Source organism: Anopheles moucheti, unplaced genomic scaffold, assembly GCF_943734755.1.
Source record: "Anopheles moucheti unplaced genomic scaffold, idAnoMoucSN_F20_07 scaffold_24_ctg1, whole genome shotgun sequence".
Classification (NCBI taxonomy): Eukaryota; Metazoa; Arthropoda; class Insecta; order Diptera; family Culicidae; genus Anopheles; species Anopheles moucheti.
In genome coordinates, this window is record NW_026453616.1 from 638,668 (window position 1) to 662,414 (window position 23,747).

At 43.0% G+C, this 23,747-nt stretch overlaps 1 protein-coding gene and 1 pseudogene across 1 annotated transcript; one reads left to right on the top strand and one right to left on the bottom strand.

The window, feature by feature from the left end:
- Positions 1 to 501: 501 nt before the first annotated feature.
- LOC128309197 (uncharacterized) lies at positions 502 to 8,979 on the top strand (annotated as a pseudogene).
- Positions 8,980 to 10,508: 1,529 nt separating this feature from the next.
- LOC128309198 (uncharacterized) lies at positions 10,509 to 15,287 on the bottom strand. Its single transcript, XM_053045582.1, has 3 exons — positions 13,164 to 15,287; positions 12,206 to 13,052; positions 10,509 to 11,260 (listed from the first exon to the last, which is right to left on the bottom strand). The coding sequence occupies exons 1-3, from the start codon at positions 15,285 to 15,287 to the stop codon at positions 10,509 to 10,511; spliced, it is 3,723 nt and encodes a 1,240-aa protein (XP_052901542.1).
- Positions 15,288 to 23,747: the final 8,460 nt, after the last annotated feature.

Sequence of the window (23,747 nt, forward strand, 5' to 3'; positions counted from 1 at the left end):
ACGAGATAGAGTGGAAGTTTATTCCACCTTGTGCCCCTCATTTCGGCGGGCTTTGGGAGGCCGCGGTGAAATCAGCGAAGCAACATCTGGTAAAGGAGCTAGGATCGTCAACTTTGTTGTATGACGATTTTTTAACCTTGTGTGCACGCGTTGAAATGTGCCTCAACTCGCGACCACTCACACCTATCCCGAACTCGCCTGATGATCTTGAAGTGTTAACCCCAGGTCACTTCATAACTGGATCAAATTTTTAACTGGTCCCTGAAGTAGACGTAAGGAAGGTTGCGGACAATCGGCTAGCGCATTGGGAAAGTACGCAAAAAATGATGCAAGCTATCTGGGCGCGATGGTATCCAGAATACATTCAACAGCTTCAAGCGAGAGCGACTAAGGTTTCCAAGCCACCCGTGCAGGTCGACATAGGAAGGATCGTAATCTTGAAGTAAGTAATGTTAACAGATTAATTGTAAACAAAACGTTATTTTTCAAAAATAAACAACCATGGCGAACGAACGGATCGACGAAGAACGTCTGATTAATTTAGTGCAAGAAAAGCGCTACATTTGGGATCATAGGGATCCCAAATATAAGGATACGCGCTTGAGAAAAGCAACGTGGGAAGAAATAGGAGCGGAACTCAACATTCCTGGTATGTTTTTAATTCCCAACATTCCTGTTCAATTCCCTTGTACAATAATCAGATTTCGATGCTACAAATGGTGTTAATGGTGGAAGCTATAATTGTACCGAGGTTGGAGAACTTTTCCCGTGCATCTAAACCTAGCGGTCTTCCCAGGTACGATTGCCAACGTACCTGATATTTACCATGGGACTAGGTACGCTACCAAGTACATTAGGATACTAAAATGCATGGTTCTCTTGGTAACGGACCTGCGATCACCGCTAGGCGTAGATCGCCGTATCGTCGCCGTCATCTACGGTAATGCTGTTTAAAAAGTTGAGCGCGGCTACGATGCGGGCTAGTTACAAAGATCTCCATGTATAAATTAAACATAAATAATTAAAAATAAACTAACAAAATAAGTTAAGGGTTGATTCGGGAATTGTCGCGCGTTTATACAGTACATCAAATTAGAATACTTACTTACTTACTTACTGATTTATCACTTAAGTTAGTTACACAGAATGTTAGAAATAAACGATATTTCTAAAATCTGAAACACCCACGTCCTGCTTCGTTATTACTTTGGTATCTTCTCCACGGATTCGGTCGCCCCCGACATTGGTGTTCTACGAAGCAATCCAATAATGAAAGAAACCTTCGCTCCGGTTCGAAGTTGGTTGTTCTTTTGAATCGGTTGTAACGACCTAAAATTCAGAACGGTTGTCTGCCCAGTGAGAACGGATTGCGCCCAGCGCAATTGGCTCTTTCCGAAGCAATCTTTGAAGGTCGCAATCGATTCAGGTCTCGGTGAAAAGAATCACGTCCGCGTCCTAAGTACTTTGTGCAACATTGTTTTGTGATCCTTATATACTTCGTTGATATCAAAATGAGTATAATAAAATCGTCATCATTTGCTCGAGTAATAAGTAATAAATCAATTTTTTAATATAGAATTCAACGCATTTTATATTAAAGTAAAATTAAAACAGTATCAAAGATTTCATAATCAACGGTTGGATGTTAAAATCCGAAAATCCGGAAACTTAAAATATATTAAGAAAGCATAGCAAAAAAATCATGTATAAAAATTTCAAAATATAAAACATATTGAATATAGAACTTTCTTGTTCATATCTTAAAAAATACACAGGAAAATGTTAGAAATAATTCGTTACAACGTACTATTAAAAAAAGGTTATTGGGTTGTGGTGTTAAAAAAATAGTCCTTGAAAATATCTCTAATCTCTATTGCTTCGCGAGAAGAATGGTTGTTTGCTCTGTAGCTATTGGCGTTAGAATTATGTGTGGAACTATTGCCCGGATTTACAACAGCGTCTTTAAAATCTATGCATAGGTTGTGCAATAAACACACTGTTTGCACGATTGTTGTGACGTGATCCGGAGTTATCTGTAATTCTGTTTTTAAACATCGCCATTTGGGCTCATTCAATTATTACGTAACGCTGATAGGGGAGGGGGGGGGAGGGGGGGCAGTACCAGCGTTACAATTTTTTACATAGGGGGGAGGGGGGGGGGGGTTAACTTTTTGTTACGTAACATAAAATAAGATTATACTTAGATTCTCGCTTCACAGTTTATGTATGAAAAATTAACTTAATTAAAGGATTTTTTTACAAATTCCCTGTTATCTATCTAATTGTTGTTTGTTTAAAGGTCAAGTCTCTTGGTATCTTCTTATACCCACTCATTGAGAACTTCTGGTGTCTACTCAGATGGTGATTTTGGATTCCTGTGTTGTAAAGGATCCAGTTTGCATCCATTGTCACATAGCAAGCATCGTCGATTCCTAAAACTTAAATTGAACTAGAAAAGCTCTAAACAGACTCAGAATGATGCATCCAAGTTATGCACTATCGTAAAGAGCTTCATATAATCATACATCAATCATTAACCATACTACAGTTAATTATTCGATATCATTTAGTGCTCGGAAGCTCATTCACGGTACAAAAAATAACTTTTGCCAACTAGAACGTGTAACATCGTGATTGGTGTTTGTATGGCCGTGTTTGAACTCAGCATACCAGTTAAAATAGTTAATTTTAATGGTGCTGAAATTTACGATGCTTATCAATTCAATTTAACCGTTTTTTCCTTTTTCCTTTAATTTAACAAAATGCAATTTTTGATTGACATTCTAAATTAATGATGTTCAACTGGTTGTTAAATGATAACAATGGGTTTGAGTTTTCCGGCACTTCGTGGTGGCCTGCTGCAGAAGTCCTCTAAACCACCTACAGTCGAGCGCCGTTGTTAGCCAATCCATAATCCCGGCCTGTCTGGTGGACTCATCAACGGCATCCCTCTAACTTAATTTGGGCCTACCAAGCCCAAACCAAACGAGGACGACCTAAAACGGTTTTTTGGACAGGGTCGACCGGTATCATTCTCATGCCGTGACCAGCCCACCGGGGCCCATTCTGGTTCGACGCTTCCGCTGTAAGATGGTAGGTTCGCTCCATTGTCTTTCCACACATACTTGATCAAAAAACCTTCTGAGCATCTTCCTCTCGAACACGGCTAAGAGGGTTACGTCGGTTTTGGACAAAGTCCATGTCTCACAGGCGTATGTAAGTACTAGAGCTATATAAGTTCTATATACTCCCAGCTTCGTTCAACTGAAAATTATTCACTAAATCTAGTTTACCAAGAAATTTAGTTATACTTTCGCCAGTGTTTTAGATCCTTTAAATCTGTATTTTATGAAAAAAGTTAGTCAAAAAAGTAAATGAATAATGAGAATTAACAGAAGACAACTACGCAAATAAAAGGTTGCTAGATAAACCAGACAGGAATAGTACTGATAAATAATTTACGTACGAATTCCTTTTCTTAATAGATTACGAGCTTATCAAACGATCTTCTTAAGCTTTTTTGAATGGACGATTAGCGAATGAATCCTTCGTTTGGGATCTGTGGTGTTGAAGACTTGTGTACAAAGCGTCTTCCGGAAATTAATATCTTTATCCAGAACCTATCCAACCTTGGTTTAGTTAACTTGGTACATGTCAATGATGCCAATTATATTGATGAAAGATACTGACAGCCTGAAAACAAACATGGTTAATGAAGTATCGTATGCAGAATCGTAGCGGTATAGATAGAAGTAGGTTTTAAAATCGCTTTAAATTATTAGCAACGATCAAGCAAATTAGCCTGGCGTGAGTAGTAAATTTATTATGTAGTTTGTTTGTTTCTTTTTGCATTAGTCGAAATACGATGGCATTACTAGGTTACTTAAGAAAATTTGATTTTTTTTTAAACAAGGGGGGGGGGGTCAACGAAATGTTACGTAATTAATGGAGGGGGGTTGCGTCCAGTGTTACGTTTTGTTACTATAGGAGGGAGAGGGTCGAAAATTGACAAATTTTGCGTTACGTAATAATTGAGGGCACTGTTACGCACTGTTATCTGGGTAGGGTCGTAGTAAAAAATTTTTCAGAGGATAACCCTGATCGCCCACGAAAACGTGTGGTACACAGCGCGTAGTGCCCGTAAGAGGTTTAGGAGGAGGAATATTGAGACGATTTGATCGCATTAGTTCGTGCAACCTAGAACAGTTGAACACACCACTATCACTATGACTGCCGTATTCGCCAACATCTACGGTTATAAACTTGCATTTCGCATCTGCCACGGCTTGCAAATGCACAGAGAAATATTTTTTATAATTGAAATATTTTGTGCCAGAGTTTGCCGGAGCCTTCTGACGTACATGTTTGCCATCGATGGCACGAACACAATTAGGAAAATTCCACTTTTCGTAGAATTCTTTTTCTACTATCTCCAAGGCATCTGTCGTTGGAAAAGGTAAGAACTCTGCGTTCAGTGTATTCCAAATTGCTTCACATGTTTCATGAACAATGTTTCCAATCGTGTTATGAGCCATACAAAAGCTGAACGATAGCGATTTGAAGGTTATTCCAGTTGATAAAAACCTAAAAATAGAAGAAAAAAATTTAACGGAAATTGAAGTTAAACTTTTGATGCGCTAACACTATTATAAGGTATATAATAGAGATGAGCGCTCCGGGCCGGAATCATGATTCCGATCCGATCCGATGCAGTACTGAGTCCGATCCGATCTATAAAAGTGATTCCGATTGAGTCCGAGTGATCCGGTTTCAATCAACATGCTTGCAATAATAGTTCAGGAAATTTTTTTATAGTGAGAACGCTTTCGATCAGAGTTATAATAAGCTAAAAAGGGATTTAAATGCATTGAAAACATGTGAAAACGACAAGAAAACCATAGGACATTTTTTAAAAATCGCTGGAACTACTGGACTATTTTTAAACAACAAAACTGTAGATCATGCGATTTAGCACAACTACTCATAGAAAGTTGATTTAAAGATAATTTATAACATAAACCTCGAAGAAAACTGATGGATCTCGCATACTGCCAAAACTGCTTAGCAAACATACTCAACAATACAAAAAAAGTCAAATTAACCCAAGAAAATATTGCTGAAATTAGTTTGGCGAACTCAAATTCGTTCAATTTTGATTATAAATCACTGAGACTTTTTTTAAGTACATGAAAATTTTTGCCACTTGCAAATAATTTTAAAATTTTTTGCTTAACCCCCTCAAAAACCGCTTAATTTTCATATAAATCTATAATAAAATCGATAATTACCGACAATAAGTAAAATACAATAATAACAGTCAAAGTAAAATTACAACAGAACGCCGCAAAGCAACGCACACATGATAGATCCGGCGATCCGGATCAGCCGGAGTTTTCATAGTGAGAATAATTCCACTAGGTCCGGCTGTTTTGAATCCGGCTTTTGTATGAAGATCCGGAGCAGCCGGAGTTTCTATAGTGAGAATAATTCCACTAGGTCCGGCTGTTTTGAGTCCGGCTTTTGTATGAAGATCCGGAGCAGCCGGAGTTTCTATAGTGAGAATGATTCCACTCACTATAGATATATATATTATTTCCGGCTGTTTTGAGTCCGGATCATCCAATTTTGTATGAAATTTCGTGGATCAGTCGGAGCGCCTATAGTGAGAATGTTTCCCATGTGAGATGAACTAGGTGAGAGCACACACAATTTGAGAGTATAAGCGAAGAGCAAGGAAGAAACGATCTCATGGTCCTCCTGTTGCTCAACCTGAAGTGTATATCTTTCCTATTTGCACACGTATGTTAAAGCACGCCGAGCGGCCGTTTCATACACACGTGTCAGACTATTTGCGCTCAAAATTGTTTGTTCTCGTTCGTCTCTCTCGTAAGCTCTCTCCTTTTTTATTAATTCTTAACACGTTGATAATGCGCATTGGGGTGTTAGTATTTTTGCTACAAGATCAAAAATATATTTAATAAATTTGCGTTAGATTCTTGCTTCCATTAACAAATTTACGCTTTACAAGCTAATTAATATCTGTAATAAAAAGAAACAAACATGTTATCGATCGATTAAAGAATGTTAAGTGTTAAATATTCACACAAATGCTCCTGTTACAATTACTACTCAATGGAATGTTACAACTGCCCACTATAGATTTCACAGGGAACATTAGATATCATAAAAGTTCTTGAAGTGTAAGGTTACTTTACTAATTCGGTCCATTGCACTGCATTGTTTTGCATTGCACGGGGTTGCATTGCATTGTTTTGCTAGGTTATGCTGTTGATAACCATGGTGAGTTTATTGACAAATATTTGTTTCAGTATTACGTCGCCATGTTTCTATTTTTTTCTATAAAACTTATGTATGGAATAGCATATTGGTATAAGTAACGGGACGCAAAAGCCGCAAAGCCTGAAATTAAAATCCGGAGCGGAATCATGATCCGGAGCGCGCTCCGGCCCCGGAGCATACCGGATTGATCCGATCCGGCAAAAGGTCGGATCAACCCATCCCTAGTACCTAAGAAACAGTACTATGCTTACTGCAAATTAATACCAAGAGGTTTAGGAAAATCAGTTACAAAAAATTGATCAAAAGGTACAAACTCAAGAAAGGAACCTCTTGTAATCATTTGCTATCAAATAACATACGAAGAGGAAACATCAGAGTTCAATCACACACACCAAACAATAGCAACAAACTTTCATCTTACAGGAATTATAATCCTTTGTCGCGTACACATGTGCTTACTTTATTTACTTTATGTGCTTAAAAATCCCCCAGAGGGATTTGGACAATTAGAAACTAAACAGGATTTAGATAATTTCCATGAAACATTAGTGTTGCGTCCAGCAACGATGCCCTTTTCGTCGATTAAGAAAGCTAGAAGTTTCTTTAATATCTAGCTTTATTTTAAAACATTAAAAAATTCAATTCTGCTTTCTGGCGATAAAAAGAGGCCTGGTGCCTCTTTGCACGCACTTTTATCCTTTTTCTTTCCTCCCGATAGCGGTCATTACTCCTTCCTAGATTCATCCGAACCTCCGAAGGATCGAGCGGTTCGGATGAACGGCCCTAAGCCTGACCGACGTATCGTTTCGCCCTCTCTCTCGACAGTCTTTTTCGCCCCGCTGTCTGCTGTCAAACGAGGACCGCTGTTAATAAACAACACTGGCCCCCGGTGTTTGACCACGTTAAACACCTCCGTGCGGTTCAACGTTAATAGTTGCGATTTTTACAGCAGGTCGTTCCAAAATCTTCCGGTTTCCTAACTGCACATGCACTCGACGAACTACGCCGTCTTTCGATGGTATTAGCTTGACGATTCTTCCTTTGGGCCAACATCCTCTTGGTAGAGCGTCATCCACCACTAGCACTAGGTCTCCTTCCATCAGAGGTGGTTGAGGCTGAAACCATTTGCTGCGACGAGTAAGCGTAGGCAAGTATGAGGCTACCCACCGTCGCCAAAACTGATCCGTATAAAGTTGTGATGTTTTCCAGCTGTTTTTTAATGCTGCGGAAGAGTCGTCAAACTTATTTATTGCTTTTGCCCCAGAAGATGATCCCAGTAGAAAATGATTGGGTGTTAGTGGAGCTTCTTCTTCATTATCAACTGATACGTGTGTTAGTGGACGCGTGTTGACTATGTGTTCGACCTCGATCAACCAGTTGGCGAAAATAGCGTCTGTTGGTGTTCTCGTAAACTGCATACTGGAAAGAGTGCGTTTTACAGATTGTACCAATCTCTCCCATGCACCGCCGAAGTGTGGAGCTCCAGGAGGGTTGTATCTCCACTTCGTATCGGGAAGATATACTGCATCAATCAGCTCTTCGTAGTCAATTTGCTTAGCAGCGTCCTTCAACTCACGATCAGCGCCGATGAAATTTGTTCCTCGGTCCGTCACGATTTCGATCGGAGTACCTCTGCGCGCGATGAAATTGCGTAGTGCGATGATGCAGGCGCTCGTATTCAAACTATAGGCTACCTCTATATGTATTGCTCGAATTGTTAGGCACGTAAACAGTACGCCCCAGCGTTTCTCTTGTCTACGTCCGTTAGCAACCAAAAAGGGGCCAAAATAATCAATTCCGGTATAGGAAAACGGTCTGGTGAACGGTGACAATCGTGCTAGAGGCAACTCATTCATTACGGGCGATCTTGGGAACGCTTGTCGAATCCTGCATATAAAGCAATTGCTTCTCACTCTGTGACACGCGCTTCTTAATGCAGGTATGTCAAACCGCTGCCGCACTTCGTTCATGACCGTTTGATGATTTTGGTGTTTATATTTCCAGTGAAATTCTGCTACCACCAGATCAGTCACCCAGGACCTTTTTGGAAGAATTATCGGCCTCTTTGTATCGTCACCTACATAACGACAGGCATCGATTCTTCCACGTACACGTAAAATATCGTTTTCGTCGATGTAAGCGCTGCGTCTAAAAAGAGGATCATGTTTATTAATGCTCTTTTTATTTTGGTTCGTACCTGACTTTTCTTCCAGAAGGCGCTGGTATTCTTCTGGGAATTCCGTTTTTTGTACTTCTGTAAATATGGACCGCTCAGCTTGTTGAAGTTCCTTCACCGTGAGATGTCCGTACTGCCGTTCTGTTGTAGGCGACCGGGCATTGTTGATGAATCTCCATAAGTAAGCGATGGCGCGATGCAAACGTTTCCAGTGAGAGAATCGCTCGAAAGCGATTATCGGCGTTATTTCGACATGATGTGATACGGTTGGTCGTATTTCTTCGTCCGTCCTCATAGGCTCAACAGGCTCCAGCTTCCACTCGTTCTCTGATTGTTGCAAGAAAGCTGGCCCTTTAAACCAGCTTCCACTGATGATGTGTCGGTTAAGGTTGTGCCATTTTGTTCCCTCATCGGCAACGTTGTTTTTTGTCGGTACCCAGTGCCATTCATTCACGGTCGAGCTCTCGAGAATTTCAGCTACTCGATGTGCTACGTAGATGCTGTATCTTCGATGATCAGCGTTGAGCCAACACAATACGTCTTTGGAGTCCGTCCACAAGAAGCGACGATCGATTTTCATTCGATGTGCTGTTTCGATGGCCGTCATCAGCCTTACCCCTAGTACGGCTGCCTGCAGCTCTAACCGCGGAATCGATGTATATTTCAACGGAGCCACTCTAGTTTTAGCGCCGATTAAAACAACTTCACGTTCTCTTTCTGACTGGAAACGAAAGTATCCAACGGCTGCAAATCCGTCTTTCCCGGCGTCTACGAAGATGTGAAGCTGAATCTTGCAATCATCGATTCTAATTGCGGTACGATAACAGCGCGGAATCTTGACCGATTGTAGCTGAGGTATACATGCTAACCATTTCTCCCATTTGTTTTGTAGACTAGCAGGAATTGGATCGTCCCACCCGATACCGGATCGCCAAATTTCCTGCAGCAGAACCTTAAGGAAGAACAAAAAGCCTGCAATCAGACCTAAGGGATCATATATTGTCATGAGTGTGCTTAAAACTTGTCGTTTAGTCGGCGTTGTTATCCCTTGCAGGATCTGTAGATCTTTTACTGGCACTCTGAATTGAAATGTATCTTCGTGCGAGTTCCACCACATTCCTAGAACCTTTTGTGCGCTCGCAGCTGGATCGAGGTTCATATCCTTTTCCGTATTATCGCTACCACCCACTGCTCGTAATACCTCGGTATGAGTTGCCATCCAATGGTGCAGTTTAAAACCTCCTTGAGAATGAATATATTTAACCTCTTGTGCGAGCTTTACTGCTTCCGGAACACTTTCTACGCTCGTAAGCATGTCGTCGACGTAATGATGATACTTTATGCACTCGACGGCTGATGGGAAACGATCTACGAAGCGATCAGCGTTCATATTCTTGACGAATTGTGCACAGCTTGGTGAACAGGCTGACCCAAAGGTCATTCTTATCATCACATATTCATCAGGATCGGATTGTAGAGGGTCAATTTTCCATAGGAATCTTTGACTGTTCTGATCCTCCTCGTTAATAACGATCTGGTGATACATTTCTTGAATATCAGCCGCTATCGCTACGCGAAATTCTCGAAATCTGCTGAGTACGGTCGGGAGAGGAGATAGCAGATCAGGTCCGGCCAGCAACATGGAATTAAGAGACGTTCCGTTTACCACCGCTGCTGCATCCCACACCACTCGCACTTTATTTGGCTTATTTGGATTGAATACCGGGAAGATCGGTAGGTACCTGTTGCAAATTCGGATTGAAAAGTATATTTTTAACAGCCTCGTAATACTGAGAGACGTTCAAAATTTATTACTCGTCTTTTCTCGATTGCAACATGAATAGGGCGCGATCCTCGCAATGCAGCCCTTTTTATTGCCTTGCTGGTGGCGCCCTCTCCCGTCATTTCTTTTAAGCTCCGATCCTCCAGATGAGCAGGTTGTGTCAAAAAACTTTGACATTCTCCCGCCCGGTGCAAAACTTGTTGTTTATGCAGCACTTGTTTACAACCTGCCGTCTGTCATTAGTGTTGTCTACTCGTCTGTATCCTGTGCTTTCGTACCATGTGCTTTCACATCAAGCACTGCTAATTTAGTTGCCGGTCGTTGAAGCAATCCTTGTGCAGTCTGCACGGTCGCCTGCCTCACTTGTCCATCCTTCGCTTGTTTGACCGCTATGATGCGTCCCTTTGGCCAGGTGTTTTTCGGTAAGTTTCCGTCCACGACGACAACTATGTCTCCAACGGTGATCGGCTTCGATGTTTCGAACCACTTCCCTCTCTTTGTTAGCGTCGGTAAGTAGTCCGCATCCCACTTTTTCCAAAAGATCGTGGTTAACACTTGTGATGTCTTCCAGGCCACCTTCAACGTCGCGGGGTTGTCGTCGAATATGCCTAATGACCGCTCTGTATTTGCTGAACCTAAAAGAAAATGGTTAGGTGTCGGCGGTGATTCCGATTTCTCGTCGAGCGGAACCTGTGTCAGCGGTCGAGAATTGACGATCATCTCAATTTCGGCAAAAGTTGACGACAATACTTCGTCGGTAGGGAGTCGCGAAATTTTCATTTCCCTAAGTACTTTCTTCACCGACTGTACTAGCCTTTCCCAACATCCTCCAAAGTGTGGCGCGCCCGGTGGGTTGAACTTCCACGTGAGCTCGTGGTCGGTGAACTCTTCCACCAGTTTATCGCCATCTACCTCGCTCCAGGCTTCCTTAAGCTCGCGTTCAGCTCCCACGAAGTTCGTTCCGCGATCACTCAGAATTTCGATCGGTTTACCGCGTCGAGCTATGAATCGCCGAATCGCCATAATACAGGTTGCTGTCGTTAGCGTATGGGCGATCTCGAGGTGTACTGCCCTTGTGGTGAGGCACGTAAACAATACGCACCAACTCTTTTCGCTGCGTCGACCAACCGCTACCGCCATCGGTCCGAAGTAGTCTAACCCCGTGTAGGAAAACGCCCGTATGTTTATCTCTAACCGCTGGGGCGGGATATCTGCCATTCTCGGAGCACTCGGGCGAGCGTCGCGATTCTTACAGTGCTTGCAAGCCCGACGGACGCTGTTATATTCTGCCATCAGCCTGGAAATGCAAACCCTGGAACGAAGTTCATTTAGTGCTGTTTGATGATGAACATGCCTGAACCTTTGGTGGTGACGTTCCAGCAGCAGTCGTGTTATCCGGTATCCTCGTGGCAGGATAATAGGACGTTTCGTCTCTTCGTTGACCCAACCGCAATTGGCTAATCGTCCTCGCGCTCTTAGTAAGCCGTGCTCATTCAGTTCGGGATACAGCTTGTAAATCGGGCTGCTTTTGGTGATCCTCGATTTCCAAAGGTGTTGCAAATCATCCGTCTTTTGTAGTAGTCGGATTTCGTCTAGGAAGGCATCTCGTTGGGCTAGTATGAAGACTTCACGTTCAGCACTTTCTAGTTCAGTTTGTGATAGTGGACCTCTAGTAAGGCTGCGTCTCTTCGAAGATAAGAAATTGACGTAACGAAGAACATAGGCTACAGTCCTTACCAATCGCTGCCAAGATGAGAAGTGGTCCACCACGATCCACGGTTTTCTATACAGTTCGTGATGAAGTAGGGTCTTCCGTATCTCCTCTGAGGTTTCTGCAGGGGTCACTTCACACGTTGGCCAATTAGCTTCAGGTTGCCAAAGAAATTCCGGGTCATGAAACCATCGACACGCAGGATCAAGCTCCGGCTTCCTCTGCCACTTTGTACCTTCATCTGCTAGAGTGATGGCCTCGTCTTCCGTTTCCACGCTGGCGAGCATGTCGTCTACATAATGCTCGCGCTCAAACCTTGTCGCGTTTAGGTTGTTTACAAATTGCGCGCTGCTTGGTGAGCAGGCGGCTCCAAACGTCATTTCGGCTACCGCATACACCGTAGGGTCACGGTCCGCAACCTCTTCCCGATCCCAAAAGAAAAGCTGTGAGCGCTGATCTTCGGGGTTCATCCTTACTTGAAAAAACATTTCCTTTATGTCACCAACTATAGCGACTCGACGCTCCCGGAATTTATAGAGCACCGTTAAAAGCCCTGCTAACAGATCCGGACCCGCCAATAGGAACGTGTTGAGGCTCACACCACGTACCTTTGCTGCTGCATCGAATACCAGACGTAACTTCCCGGGTTTATTCGGATTGAATACCGGGAACACTGGAAGATACCAGTCGCGTTCGCCCCGGGCGGTGAGTTCCGTTGATGTAAGTCGTCGTACATACCCCTGATCTTCATAACTCTGCATTTTCTCGACCACGGAGTCGGCGAGAGCTGGATCTGTTCTCATCTTTCTTCGCAGGCACCCATATCGTTTAAGAGCCATCTCCCTGGAGCACGGAAGACGTACATTGTCAAAGCGCCACAGCAGACATGTTTCATAACGACCCTTCATCAGTCTGGTCTCGGTCGTGAGCATCTGCAACGCTCTTTCGTCGTCCTTAGACAGCGTTGGAACAGCTGTCTTTGCTATGCCCAGCGACTCAATGGGGAAAAACTCCCTCATCGCTGCATCTATAGCTCGCTTGTCATCCGAGCCACGCATGCATATGTGGTAGTTGCGATGTATCTGCGGAAGAGAAGAGAAGCTTGCGCACGGCCCGAAAACGACCCAGCCTAATTGGGTTTTCACGGCGGCTGGTTCATGTTCCCTACCTTCAGCGTATTTGAGCGGTCTTACCAAATGGCAGTTATCTATGCCGATCAACAAACGTGGACTCGCGTTGGTGTATGATGCTAAAGGGAGGTTCCGCAGATGGTGATGAGTTGCGGTTATCTGCTTGGCCGACAGTGACTGGCGCGGCAGTGCTAATTTCCGGATGGTATGAACCTTTGGCAACGTAAATACCTTTTTAGCATTGCCGACTCCTGCGATTTTCAGTTCTAACTGAACCGAATCCTTTTCGGTGCGTTCCGTATCGCCGGTCCAGCGTATACACAAAGGATGGGGCTTCCCATCAAGGCCCAACTCATCAATCAACCCTTCCTCGATAAACGTTCCCGATGATCCGCTATCAAAGAATGCGACTGTCTCAACCGCTTTTCCATTCCCGTAAATAATAACGGGAACATACTGGAACAGAACTCCATCGTTGGCTGCTGTATGAGCGCTTATAGTTTCCACTGTTGCTTTGGAAATCGTCTGTTGGTATCTCGGTGGCCCATTTCGATGCAGCATGTTGTGATGCTGCAAAATGCAACCATCTTTACCACACGGTTTCTGCACACTGCATACACTCACATGACACCGTAAACACTTTCGGCACAGCCTTTCCTGCTTGATCACGGTCCACCGTTGGTTGACGTCCAATCCTATAAACTTGGTGCACTCTGCCAAGCTCGAACAATCTCCCTTACAAACGACGCAATGGTTCAGCTTCGCAGGATCGCTCGATGCTTTTTCGCTTACCATAGTATGCAGGTAGGATGCAGGCTTTGCTTTTCGCTTTTTTTCTTCTGACGTCGATTTCTCATTTTTAGGCTCGTCAAATGAGGGTAGCGTGTTGAAACTGGCCGCCTCAAGCTCTCTTTCCATCCAATCGCTAAAATCCGGAATGGTTGGTATGCCTAGTCGTAGGCAGTGGTGCGACCAATCGCGACGTAGCACAGCTGGAAGCCTATCCACGATTTCCTGCAATAACGATACGTTATACGCGTACCCGAACATACCGGAAGCCGAAATCACCGCAGCCATTTCTTGCACCGCATTTCCGAAGTCTACGACGGAATCAATCTTCTCTAGCTTTGGCGAAGGAAGCTGACGAATTTTTCGGATCAAGCTGCTGATGATAAGTTCAGGGCGTCCAAAATGGCGCCGTAGCACGTTCATAATCTGAGGAAGATCATTGGCCGTTAGTCTAGCTCCAACTATATCGCGAGCCTTACCACGAAGGGCCTTAGATAGCCGTTCGATGTTTTCCTCGTCGGTATATCCGTACATCGCCGTAGTTCGCTCCATATTGGACACAAACGTGGACCATTCCTCTGGTCGTCCAGAGAACGTTGGAAGGTCCCTTAAATTGCCTTGACGGGCGTAAAGTTGACTCTGGTTTAGAGTCGGGATGGTGTGATCGCCGGTACTTTCGTGCCGGTTTGTAGTAACGTGTCCGTACGACACGTTTCCTCCGAACCTACTCGTGCTGTGTAATGGTCCAGGTTGACGAGAGTAAAGGGGGGGCGTGAAGGTAGTCGCAGGTGTAAACCCAGCATGGCTCCCTTGAAATTTGCCTGCACGCTCCGTCGCAGCCGTCCACTCGTTCACTTTTTCTGCACGCACTTTCACAGCACTTTCGATATTTCCACCGATCAACACAGCACTGCTACCTTGGTTTCGAAGGCTGAGGCGCGTCCTTTCTAACGCGAGCCTTTGCTGTTCCAGCTCAAGCTCTTTCATCCTCAACTCAATCTCCATCAACCCGATCTCCACTCGGTTTGGCGGTGGCGTCCCTCCGAGGCACGCCAAATCTCCATCGAGCATTGATGGCGGATTGCGCTGCGATGACGCCGGGATACGATCCATCGGACGCGACAAACGCTGCGTGGTAGTGGCTTCGATTTCCAACGGCGAAAATGGCCCTGCGGAGGCTGACGCATTTTTAAGAAGCTCGTTTCGCGGAGGCTCGTCTCCTAGCGCTGTAGACGTGGTAGGACGATGACCTTCGTTGACCGCGATTGAACCCGGGATCGCACTAGTCGTCTCGAACGATGGCGGCGTCCCTAGCGTCGAACCTGTCGGTTGGATCGATGAAGTGAATGGTTCCGGAGTTCCAGTCGATGTGGTTGACTGATCACTTTCCGCGTTCATGACGTGATTTTCGTGTGCACTTATTTTCCGCGTGTGAAACCGTGTTCACTTTTTAACTCGCGAAACTTGTGTCCCGATTGTGCGAAACGCTTTACGACCGAACAGTGTTACGTACGTTTACGTTGTCGCTATCTTTCACGAAAGCACGATGAAATGCACGTAATAAATTTTGAAAATGTTGCAAATTCGGATTGAAAAGTATATTTTTAACAGCCTCGTAATACTGAGAGACGTTCAAAATTTATTACTCGTCTTTTCTCGATTGCAACATGAATAGGGCGCGATCCTCGCAATGCAGCCCTTTTTATTGCCTTGCTGGTGGCGCCCTCTCCCGTCATTTCTTTTAAGCTCCGATCCTCCAGATGAGCAGGTTGTGTCAAAAAACTTTGACAGTACCATTTTCTAGGATGTTTTTCAATACACTCCTTTTTAGATAGTTTTTTTACATAGCCCTTGTTGATGTGTTCATTCAATACCTGTTCCATCTTTTTTCGGAGATTTTCGTCTTTTGCCATCCGTCGTTCTAAACACTCCAAACGTCGTAAAGCCATCGATCGGTTATTGGGCAATTTCACGTCGTCATACCGCCACAATAAACCGGTGACATAGCGCTCTCCCTGCAATTCGGTGTTAGTTCGAAGCAGCATACTTGCTCGTTCATCGTCATTAGAAAGTCTTCTTATCTTGCCCATGCATCGCGGTTCTTCTAATGCAAAGCTACCTTTTAGTGCTTGATCAACCTTGATTTCTATGTCCTGGCACTCACAAAGCTGAGCTCTATGAAAAGCTACAACGCTGGTATTGCGCATTGAAGATGAATCGCAACCTGAGACTACCCATCCCAACCGTGTCTTTGTAGCAACTGGTTCATTTACCTGGCCTTCAATTGTCTTCAACGGTACGGTGAGGTGATAGTTGTTCATGCCGATTAGAATGCGTGGAGGAGTAGCTGCGTACTGGGCTAACGGGATGGGAGCTAGGTGACGATATTTCTTTCTCAGGACTTCCATTGTTACACGTTGAGCAGGTAGTCCAAGACATTTAACCGTGCGAACATTTGAAGCTTCGTAGTTCGGTTCACCGCCAATGGACGTTCCAACTATGCTAACGCTCACCTGTTTCGAGTCTCGTTCTGTGCGATGCTGCCCTCCGGTCCATTTCAAACACAGGGGTCGGTTTGGTCCTTCCAGTCCCAGCTCGTCCACCAAAGATTGCTCAACAAGCGACACTGATGCGCCCTCATCGAGAAAGGCAACGGTTTTGACCGTCTTTCCTCCAGTACGGAGCTCAACCGGGATGTATCTCAGCATAATGTTTTCCTCCGTGGCTGTAGAGTGAGAGAAATTAGCTTCCGGCTTTCCCTTACCTGCTTTATTGTGAAGTGAAGGGTGATGCTTTGTCGTGCATCCTTCTCTGCCGCATGCACTAGTGTCCTTGCAGGGGGCACGGTGTTTTTTCAAACAGCGTTTGCACAAGTAGCGACTTTTAACGATGTCCCAGCGATCAGCGACACTCATCTGCCAATATGCGTCGCACTCGTGTAGGTGAGAGCATCCTTCGTCACATGCGCACTTTGCTTCCGTGTTGTTCTGCGAGTGATCATTGTTAGTATGTGCGTGAACATCCCAACAAACAATTCGACGATTTTTTAAGCGTTGTCCGAGCCTTTTTGGCCGAATCAAGCGTCGTTTGGTTCTGCGCGCGGCTAAATCAGCAAGATTGGTTCCGAATCTTGGCTAAATTTGCGTCAAAGGTTTGGGTCTTTGATTTCCTCCCGCACGAAAAAATCGAATTGGTGCGATCTATTGCTCTTCTTCATCTTTTTCCATGGCTTGTTTGCATTTTGTCTGCGGTGATTACCGCTTTGACAGATTGAATGAAATAGAAATGTAAACAAAGCCTGACCTGTGATCAAACAACATCTACTCTGCTTAAAGTTGCCCTTTTAGTTAAATCTGTGCAACAATCTTTCATTGTGTTAATATATTCAATCTGTGGTGTTTCTGAATACTCTGGTAAGTAAATAACGTGTGCATGTCGTACAATATTCGTGCCAACATTGTTGTTTTGAAAACAGCGCTCTGTTTGGATCTTCCCATGCTAGGTGCAAAATGGAATCCAAAAGAAGCCGTGCGACTGGTTTGGTGTACAAGATCCTCAATATTCGACCTGCTCTTCATCTTATAACTTCATCTTCATCTTAACAATTATATGACGAATGTGTTGGAAGCACATTGCGACGCGGCCAAACACTGGATACGGTGAGTGATATCAACATTCGTTACAACTTGCCCATTAATTAAGGACATATTTTTCCAGACAACGCGCAACGATGGTTTTGTTGTTTTCTTCAGCTGTGCGCCATTATGGTTCAAAGAAGGGTGATCGGAAAGCGGATTCAAACGATACAATACCACAATATATCTACAGCGGAGATTAATACCACAATATATGGAGCAGCGAACAATTTAATAAGAGCAGATCAAATGCTTAAGATACTACTAGATTGTAGGTAGCATCAAATAATAAAATTAATATTATTTTTACAAATATTTTGCATCTATTAATCTTGTCCTAAAAATTGTTTACTGCAATGCACAATAGATGGCGCTTTCGTAAAACGTCCCGCTCGATTTTCATCGAAAAGGCTCGAACGCGTCTTCCTTGCGAGCTCGAACAATGGCTCGAACCCAACAAACAATTCGATCTGGTTCGAGGCTCGAACAGGTCCGGTTCGAGCGTCGTTCGAGCCATTGTTCGAGCTCGCAAGGAAGACGCGTTCGAGCCTTTTCGATGAAAATCGAGCGGGACGTTTTACGAAAGCGCCATCTATTGTGCATTGCAGTAAACAATATTTAGGACAAGATTAATAGATGCAAAATATTTGTAAAAATAATATTTATTTTATTATATGATGCTACCTACAACATAAAAGTATCTTTAGCATTTGGTCTGCTATTATTAAATTATTCGCTGCTCCATATATTGTGATATTAATCTCCGCTGTAGATATATGTGGTATTGTATCTTTAGAATCCCCTATCCGGTCACCCTTCTTTGAACCATAATGGCGCACTGCTGAAGAAAACAACAAAACCATCGTTGCGCGTTGTCTGGAAAAATATGTCCTTAATTAATGGGCAAGTTGTAACGAATGTTGATATCACTCACCGTATCCAGTGTTTGGCCGCGTCGCAATGTGCTTCCAACACATTCGTCATATAATTGTTAAGATGAAGATGAAGTTATAAGATGAAGAGCAGGTCGAATATTGAGGATATTGTACACCAAACCAGTCGCACGGCTTCTTTTGGATTCCATTTTGCACCTAGCATGGGAAGATCCAAACAGAGCGCTGTTTTCAAAACAACAATGTTGGCACGAATATTGTACGACATGCACACGTTATTTACTTACCAGAGTATTCAGAAACACCACAGATTGAAAATATTAACACCAATGAAAGATTGTTGCACAGATTTCACTAAAAGGGCAACTTTAAGCAGAGTAGATGTTGTTTGATCACAGGTCAGGCTTTGTTTACATTTCTATTTCATTCAATCTGTCAAAGCGGTAATCACCGCAGACAAAATGCAAACAAGCCATGGAAAAAGATGAAGAAGAGCAATAGATCGCACCAATTCGATTTTTTCGTGCGGGAGGAAATCAAAGACCCAAACCTTTGACGCAAATTTAGCCAAGATTCGGAACCAATCTTGCTGATTTAGCCGCGCGCAGAACCAAACGACGCTTGATTTGACCAAAAAGGCTCGGACAACGCTTAAAAAATCGTCGAATTGTTTGTTGGGAACGACGCTCGAACCGGACCTGTTCGAGCCTCGAACCAGTTCGAATTGTTTGTTGGGATACTTACTGCTACGTTGTTCGGGCTGCGCTGCAGGGTTCGTCACAGACTGGGCTGCGCGTTTTATGTTTTGCATCCACTTTCCAAATTCGACTAAATTGACCTTCGGCAGGTTAATGCTGTGTAAACCCCACATCAGCTTGATCATCGGAGGAAGACAGCAAACCAACTCATCTAAAAGGGGGCCATCATATCGATCCTCGACCCCGTTGTTCCTTACTGTAGCACACATCTCGTCCACGGATACGGCGAACTGGATTAACGACTCTAGCTTTTCAACTTTCGGTGGCACTTGACGTCGTATTTGGCTTAACAGCGTTTTCACTATGATCTCCGGACGGCCAAACGAATTTTTTAACTCTTCCATTACCTCCTTCAGGTTTCCTGAATTTCTAACCCGGCCTTGAACCGCCTTAAGCGCTTCTCCTTTAAGTGCTTGTTGCAGCCTCACAATATTCTCTCCATCGGTATATCCGCACAGCTCTGTTGTCTCGTAGAATTGATTTGCAAATGCACACCACTCCTCGGGTTTACCGGAAAACGCTGGTAACTTGGAACTAACAGAACGTCTCGCTAATACCTGACTTTCGTCTAGAGCGAAGGATGTTGCAGCGGACCTGTTTTCGCGTCTTGACCCTTGCGAATCTTCTCTGTTGATGCGTTGGGCAAATTTTTCTAACACTGACTCGAGTCGATGTATGACGTCATGCTCCGGCCTACGCGGTTCGCGGGCCGCGTCTATTTCCTCCATCATACGATGGAAGCTTCTACTTATCTCATCCCATATGAGATTTGCATTATGGACGGGCGATGTGATCGATGTATCGGAGGGACGATTCGGTAGATTGGAAATTACTTCCGTCGATCTAGCTCTCGTGAATGGTTCCCGATTCACCTGGTTCGTATCCGCCATTTCACTAACGCCTGGCTCGGTTACAATGGGTGTTGCTCGATGCAGCGTAGACGAAGCGGGGGGCGGCGTTCCGGGCGCGCACATAAGGCATGTCCAATCCCTACTGTACACAGTTTCATCTTCGTTCACACAATTCAGATGAAACATCCGTTCGCATCGATCGCATTCCACTGCATTATCCGTATCTGCACCATTGCACACACCACACACTTTGCCTTCCATTGTCCAGTCGTAAGAGAGTTCTTGTTGCACTTCACGCTGATGCTGCGGTTTCGCTAAACGTTGCGGTTTCGCTTGCGTACCAACCGTGAAACTAGCAATTGAATTTTTTAAACTGTTGCGTCCAGCAACGATGCCCTTTTCGTCGATTAAGAAAGCTAGAAGTTTCTTTAATATCTAGCTTTATTTTAAAACATTAAAAAATTCAATTCTGCTTTCTGGCGATAAAAAGAGGCCTGGTGCCTCTTTGCACGCACTTTTATCCTTTTTCTTTCCTCCCGATAGCGGTCATTACTCCTTCCTAGATTCATCCGAACCTCCGAAGGATCGAGCGGTTCGGATGAACGGCCCTAAGCCTGACCGACGTATCGTTTCGCCCTCTCTCTCGACAGTCTTTTTCGCCCCGCTGTCTGCTGTCAAACGAGGACCGCTGTTAATAAACAACAATTAGGTTAAAATAAGGAATTCAAAAATAATGTTATTGAATGGTTGGACGAAACAATTGCCAAGGAGAAAACTGAATGAATGAGGCACGTGATATCATCTTCAGTTCCGAATTGTTTGCAGGTTGCAGCTAGAAAGGTGGTCCAGTTTCTAACTCAAAGATTCCCATCGCTACTTATCCACACCTATTACAACTTTTCCGATTAATTGGCAGTAATTCGTACAGTCAGGCCACTGAAAAAGACGTGGAAGACTTTTTTAAACTAAAACTGCGTTATGGAAAAGATCGGCTTAATTTGAAAAACCCGAAAATAAATCCTGCATAGGCTTGTATCGGTAGCAGAATAGGTGAAAATAATGAATAACAAAACGAATCACTATTCTTGTTGTAATCTGCAACGCAATGGGCTTTTCGAATCAAAACACCTTCTTCAATCGTTCTGTTTTTCTTCATTTGTAACCTATTGCTGTTTTTACTTTAATTACTATTATCTTTAATATGAATTATCTATTATTGTGTTATTTTGTTACAAATACTACAAGTGAAGTTAGTAAGTTTAGTATGATATTAGGTGTTTGGTTTTCAATTGCATGCAAGAAGCAAGAGTTTTGTTTTTTGGGACAATGTCAATTTGACACTTTAGACTGGTGTCAGTCAGTTTGTTCTGTAATCGTCGTAATAAACGGACGTAGTCACACGCCGCACAAACCATAAAGCAGATTTACATCGTTAATCAAAAATATATCACAACGTAGGATCCACCTAGATAATGGCGGTACAAAACATTAGGTATATTTTTTGTTACATTGTTATTGTCGTTATAGAATAACATGCAGGGATTGTTTAATTATATTGAATTTAATAGTAAATACATATGTTTAAAATCTTGTTACAACTTATTGGGTGTACAACTTAAAAACCGGAATTTTTATGCGAAATTTTATGCTTTATTGTGGGAAAATCTTACAATTTATTTTTTTCAAAGTATTGCCCGTCAGAAGCTATAACATTTTCCCATCTTTCAGGCAATTTATTTATTCCTTCCCAAAAAAATTGCGCCGGCTTGTCGGCCAAAAACGAATCTATCCAATTTCGGATGCCTTGCTCTGAAGTGAAGCGTATTCCGGTGAGGGCGTTTTTGCATCGAACGAAATAAATGATAGTCAGACGGAGCAAGGTCCGGACTATAAGGCGGGTGGGTCAAAACTTCCCATCCACTATTTCCTAAATAGTTTTTCACGGGTCTTGCAACATGCGGCCGAGCGTTGTCGTGATGAAAAATTATAGCCTCGTGTCTGGTCGCATATTCCGGGCGTTTTTCGATGATGGCACGCTTCAAACGTATTAATTGTGTTCGGTACAGGTCACCTGTAATCGTCTGACCCGATTTCAACAACTCATAATGTAACGGCCCCTTCTGATCCCACCAAATACATAACATAACCTTGGCGCCATGGATATTTGGCTTCGCCGTTGATTTGGCTGGTTGGCCGGGCTTCACGTATGACATTTTGCGCTTGGGATTGTCATAATGGATCCATTTTTCATCCCCAGTCACGATCCGATGCAAAAATGATTTCTTCTTATGTCGCTTAAGCAGCATTTCAGACATACAGAAGCGCCGTTCAACGTCTCTCGGCTTTAACTCATTGGGGACCCAATTACCTTGCTTCTGAATGTATCCGGCGGCTTTCAAACGTTTCGAAATGGCCTGCTGAGTCACTCCCAACGATTTTTCCAAGTTCGTCTTGTGTTTACACGAATCCTCATCGAGAAACGTCTCTAATTCTTCGTCTTCAAACTTTTTTGGTTGTCCTGGGCGTTTTTTGTCTTTGATGTCAAAATCGCCACTTTTCAAGCGTTGAAACCATTCAAAACACTGTGTTTTCGCTAAAACATCGTCGCCATAAACTTCTACAAGCAAACGATAACTTTCCGTTGCAGTTTTCTTTGCAAAAAAATGACCCAACAGAACCTCCCGCAAATGCTGTTTTTTCTCCAATTTTCGAAGTTATTCATCGTGAAAAATAACAATGTTACACACAAGATAAAATTGTTCTGTTTACTGATTTTGATAGCTGTCAAATGTACCTTCAAAATGACATATATATAAAGTTCGAGCTTTCACCATATTTGTTACTACGTACATCTAGCGTCAAATTCCGGTAATTAAGTTGTACACCCAATATCTCCCGTATATGTTTTCCAATAAAAAAAGGAAATTAAGTCCGTATAGCTTGACATTGATATTATATATTAAAACCAAAGGACCATTTATATTTATTAAAATATCCATTGAAAACCAAAGGCTCAATATAAAAATATCAATCAAACATTTGTTTTATTACATATCTATCTTACATGCTAAGCCACAATTTATAATAACCTTTTAACTAAATTGAGGCAGAGTATTTAGTTCTGCCTCTGGATTCAGTCCGACCTTATACCGGGTCTACTCGGTTGCTTACAATCTATATTTAACCTAAGGCAAAATTGAGGCAGAGTATTTAGTTCTGCCTCTGGATTAAGTCCGACTTTATACCGGGTCTACTCGGTTGCTTACAATCTATACTTATCCTACTTAACCTATCTTTTATTCTGTTAAAGTATGAATTAATGGAGTAAAGTATACTTTAGGTTCGTTCCGAATTTTCTTACTTGCTACCATTTTACATTTTATGTCATTGATAGATATAACTCGTAGAGATCCTGGTAAGTCTTTTTTATAAGCTATACAGTTATGAATCATTTCGGAGACACAAGGAGTTGCAAATGCCTGAAAACGTCTTATTAAAGGATACCCGTATACAACGACGGTCAATGATTCTTCTGTGGAATTGTCGTATTTGACTATAATATTTCGTTTAGTTAAAAACCAACAATCCTTGAACCGAATCCTAAGCATAAACCCTTTTCTAACCTCTAAGATCATTGCTACCATTTTACATTTTATGTCATTGATAGATATAACTCGTAGAGATCCTGGTAAGTCTTTTTTATAAGCTATACAGTTATGAA